This window comes from Benincasa hispida, chromosome 3, assembly GCF_027475165.1.
Source record: "Benincasa hispida cultivar pf3 chromosome 3, pf3_genome.v1.1, whole genome shotgun sequence".
Lineage (NCBI taxonomy): Eukaryota > Viridiplantae > Streptophyta > Magnoliopsida > Cucurbitales > Cucurbitaceae > Benincasa > Benincasa hispida.
Window position 1 is genome coordinate 19,648 of NC_143480.1, and position 5,132 is coordinate 24,779.

At 45.5% G+C, this 5,132-nt stretch overlaps 1 protein-coding gene across 1 annotated transcript; it reads right to left on the reverse strand.

Annotated features, from left to right (window-relative positions):
• Positions 1-4,070: 4,070 nt before the first annotated feature.
• On the reverse strand, positions 4,071-4,627 carry LOC150036930 (uncharacterized). The gene is made up of 2 exons (XM_090311654.1): positions 4,386-4,627; positions 4,071-4,218 (listed from the first exon to the last, which is right to left on the reverse strand). The coding sequence occupies exons 1-2, from the start codon at positions 4,625-4,627 to the stop codon at positions 4,071-4,073; spliced, it is 390 nt and encodes a 129-aa protein (XP_090167780.1).
• Between the last annotated feature and the right edge of the window lie 505 nt (positions 4,628-5,132).

Consider the following 5,132-nt stretch of genomic DNA (forward strand, 5'->3'; position numbering starts at 1 on the left):
GAATGTGGGGTTGCGGTGATGATGTTAATGGTGAAGGTAAGGCTATTGGGTAAACAGTTGGAGAGGTTGAAACAAGGAGGAGGTTGGTGAAATGCTCATGAAGGGGAGAAGAAGGTTTTCCGGGCGGGCTTGGAGGGCTTGGAAAGCGAATGACTAAGGGAAGAGAGTTCATAGGTTCTAGGTCTTGCGTTGGTGACTCTTGAACCCTTTCTTTTCCCTTATCTTCTCTACGCCTTTTTTTGGCCTGGGCTCTTGCGACGCATTCAAATCGATCGCAGGCCTCTTTGCTGGCAGCTCGGGGCAGTATGGAGAATCTTTGAGAAGCATCCTCAATATTTTGATGTTGATGAGGTCGTGGACTTCTGGCATGGGCTCCTCATCAATTCCTATGCCCGTAGACAGGCACAGACTTGAGACGATCCACAAGAAGAAGTACTACTCTCGGATATGCCCCACCAAGGATCTAAGCTGCCTTGCGATCAACTATCCTACGTCGATAGGAATGCCGCGAGCGATGCAGTATGCGGCCATGACCCGATCCCTTGATATAGTTCTGTCATGCATTGTTGGGATCAACCACTTCTTGACCAGGTAAACCCAAAGACTTCCCTCTGGAAGCAAGGACTTGGACTCCAGGGTGCGAATGCCTTTGAGTGAAATCGACCACCTCGTGCCCAGTTGCGTTAATACCCTCAGCGCGTCTTCCATCTGTTGTTCTGTGGGATCATTAATAATCTTGTTCCCTGGTGCATCAGGGTTGTCCTTCATCTGATAAATTTCGTTGATGTCCCTTGCGCTAAAGGATATTGTTTCTCCTTTAAAGGTCACTGCATCCCTATTTCCATGTAGACGCCCGCGGTAGAAATCTCGCACTACTTAAGGCACAATGATGGATGGGCACTGGCAGAATGTGTCCCACCCATGTTCTATGATCACGCTTGTGATGAGGTCAGGTAGTGGTGTCGGCGCAAGATAGAAGCCCATCTCAATCAATATGTCATCATTCTCATTTCTTTTTTATGAACACTTCCTGGCCGATGCTGGTTTGCTGCTCTCTGCGATTGCTTTGCCTTTGTCCTTAGCCAACGCAAGGCAGGCTGCTTGTCTTTGTTTCCTCTCCCGCTCTTTGCGTTGCTCTTCTTTCTTGCGCTCTGCGAGTTTTTTGCCCTTTTTCTTCATTAAGCGCCGCATATTAGCTTCACACATTTTCTCCTTCTCTTCCAACAATCTCATCGCTTCTTCTTCCTTTTTCCTCCTCTCTTCTTCTTCTTCTTCTCATTCTTCTCTCTCAAATTCTTCAACAAATTGCTCAAAGGCCAGCAACAGACGTTGTTCCTCCTCGCACTTCCGTATCCCTTCAAGTCTGGCAAGCTCATTGTTACTTCACATTTCTTCATACTTCAATCTTCTTCTTCTATTTCCCTCTGCGATGATGAGCTTACCCCTCTCCATCTTTTCTTGCTTCTCCTCCTCTTCTTTTCTTTTTCCTTCTTTTTCTTCTAATGCCATAATTAATCTTTGAGGGTCGCTATTAGACCCTTGCGGTGCATTCTCCCTGCGACGCTGCATTATGGGGGTTCCCTCTGCTTCTTCTCCTTCATCGGTCGCAACCATTTGCATTGTTTCGTGTTGCGCCGGCTCCATTAATTGTGTCCTTTCCCCCCTAACCTCCCTCACTGAGGTTGATTCTCCATCCCTCTCAAGGCTTGCAGCCCTCTGCTTTTCTTCTTCTGCTTTTCTTAAGCGCCACTCTTCATGCCGGTGCATTCTTCTTTCTTCTTTCTCCTTCATCTTTCTTTCCTTCTTGGCCTCTTCATCTTCATCATCATCCTTTTTTCTCTTTGTTCTTTCTCTCCTTGCGATGATGGGAAGATTCAGCCTCTCCAGCCTTCTTTCCTTTGTTTTTCTTCTTCTTCTTTTTCCTTTCAGCCACTTCTGGTTGCACCTCTACTGCAACTTCAAGGGTTTCCAACTCAACTTCAGGCTCCTTAGCCTCCTCCACCGCAATCTCTTCTTCTTCTCTTCTTATTTCTTCTTCAGTCACCATTGCCTCCGCCACCACCACTTCTTCCGTCACCACCATCATCTCCTCCTCCGTAGACAGTGGTTGATTTACAACCCCTGCCTCAGGTAGTCCACCTCCTAGCTCCAGGCTGCTCAGGATGTTGCCAAACACCTCCGTGTCCTCGCGTCTCTTCCTTTGACTTTCAGTTGAAACAACAGGTGTTGGAACAGTGCTTTCAATGTTTCCTCCTCTTTTAAACAGAGGAGGCCTAACGGTAAGGGGGTTTCTCCAGGCTCTTCGGATAAGTCTGGGGACAGTGTGGGCTTCAGCGGTGAGTCTGCGACTAGCAGCCAGAAATGCTGTCTCTCGCATGGCTACTTGGTCAGGGGTGGATGGTGAAGCAGATTGGTTGGAGGTTTGGTCAGCCATGGATACGAGCTTGAGAGAATTGGCAAACGTTGGAATGCTGGGGAAGAAGGAAGTCTGGATGCTAAGGCGCTAGGGTTTCTGATTGCAAAATGAGGTAAAGTTTCACAATAAGGGAAGGGGCTCTATTTATAGGTTGGGCCGTAGTGGGCCCAACACTATTTTTGCAGTGACGTGCCTCGAGATACTCAAAAGGCGCATCGTTCAACCTCCCTCATTTATGTATTTTCAGAAAAATTTGTCCTTTCGTCTGCCAAGTCATAATTACTTTGGGATACGAAACGATTGGACTCCCTTAAATTACAAAAAGAATTTTCTTTAATATTTTATTCGAATGGACGCAAGGTAAAGATTAACGCAATGTACTCACCAACGCAAATGTCTCTGCGCGGAATGTTCTCACCAATGCAAATGCATCTTCGTAGAGGATGGGCAACAACGCATACAACCCCGCAACATACCCTTAACCAACACATTTCTGGAGGATACCTCAACATAGTGCATTTAGTTAAGGACGGGCACAGAACATATACGAGCGCAACACACCCCTCAGCTCAATACAGTCGAATTGGGTGAACGCAAAGTGTATCTTAGTGGTTCAGGATGCATCCATTATCGTCTTGTATACTTGTTGTTGATTATATGATTTTTATTTATTTTATTATTATTATTATTATCATTATATTTAGTATTTTTTTTCATCAACGCAAGTGCTATAACTTGCGGAAATAAATTTTTCTTTGTTACTCAGTCATTCACCATTTAAAGCTCAACGCATTGATTACAGAAAAACTCAAAGAATTAAAGATGAGACAGAAATAAATGCAAAGGAAATAACTGAAGAAATAAATTCATAAAGTCAAGAATGAATTAAATAAGGAATCAAAGTCAAAATTCAGAATTCAAATGGATAGGAATTTAAGAAAGCATTAAACATAGTAGTGAGATATGGACCGAAAAATGCGTTTCCCAAATGTGAGCAATCCACATCTCTGCAGGCGGTCCTACTTGCCTGCCCAATGTCCTAAGGACATTGCTCCTTTCCAGTAGATCCTGGGTTTCTGAATTGCTGGGCAACGTTCCTGGTGCTCTACTTCTCAGCTCAGAAGCCAACTGGCCCACTTGAATCTCCAAATTTTTAATTGAAGACGCCTGCGCTTGCATTACTGTGTCGTTTTTATCCATGTATTGCTCCAGCAGGGTCTCTAGAGAGCTTCCAAAAGTGTTAGAGGATGAAAGTTGCTGATGATGCGACTGTCTCTACTGCCCTTGATGTGAATTTTGGTGAAAAGGAGGATTCCCTCGACTGCCACCTTGATAGTTGATTTGCCCTCCTAAGTTGGGATTGCCTCCCCACCCGAAGTTAGGATGGCTTCTCCAGCCAGGATTATTTGCTGAAGGGGTTGTTTTGGATGGCGCATACATGCTGGATATTGGATGGGCACATTTCAACTACGTGAGCCCCTCCACAATTAACGCAACTTATTGCGGCCACTTAAGTTGGCGCAACAGGTTACGCTGATTATTGAGGGATGGCTCCTTGATTAATTGCCATCGATTGGAGGATGGAGGTCACCGCAACCATTTGGGCGGCGTACGTGGTCATTGTCTCCGCAGGGACAATGGCAGTTTCATTCTTTCATCTATCGGCGCCTCTGCCTCCATATTTGTCATCGATCCAATCATCCATGTTCCACAATATGCGGTCAAGGATGACCTTAGCCTCTGTGAATGTTTTATCCATAAAACCTCCTGTCGCGGAGGCGTCAGCAACAGCCTGCGTTGATCTGTTCAGTCCATTGTAAAAAGTTTCCATCAAGACGCAATCGGGGGTTCGGGTCTCATTCTCTTTCTTCTAAACCGCACCCAGGCGGTGCTCAGGGTCTCATTTTCCTTCTGCTCGAAGTTCAGCACGTCCTTCCATCGCCTTGCGTTGACGGATGGTGGGAAGAACTTCTTCATAAATCGCTCCACCAGTTGGTCCCACGATGTGATCTCATTTGGCTCTAATGAGTAAGCCCACTTCTTGGCCTCGTCCCTCGAGGTGTAAGGGAACAAATATAGTCTTATACTCTCTGGGGTTACGCCAGGTAGAGAGAAGTTGCCGCACATTTCGACAAAGCTGGTCAGGTGGCCGTGTGGGTCTTCATCTTGAAGACCCCCAAATTGCCCGGCATTTTGGATCATTTGAAGCATGACCGGCTTAATTTTGAACCTTGATCCTGTGCTAGTCAAACATCCCTTTGATTCACCACCGGTACCGCATTATCATTATTATCTGCCATGCTTGCTGCCTTCTTTTGCCTTATTCGATTCTGACATACCCGTGCGCGAAATGTACGCTCGATCTTAGGGTCAGCTTAGAATTCAGGTTCAGCACCAGTACTCATAAACTGTCAACCTGCTCTCCGCGTTGAATAGCCAGTACAATGAGATCTGTCCTGCAAAATACAACAAACACACTCAAACAATAAACCTTTAACCAATCCTCGACAACGGCGCCATAAACTTGTAACACTGGATTTATGCTATACAATGCACGCACGGTTCAAGTCCAATAATATGCAATAATGGCCTGACTCGACTCAATTCATGCAATACTACTTCTAGATATGCGATATTAATGAATGCTCGTGTAGTATGTTATGTGTTGTCACAAGTTTCCTTGCGTTGGAACCAAGTATAATTCCACTGTAAGTTT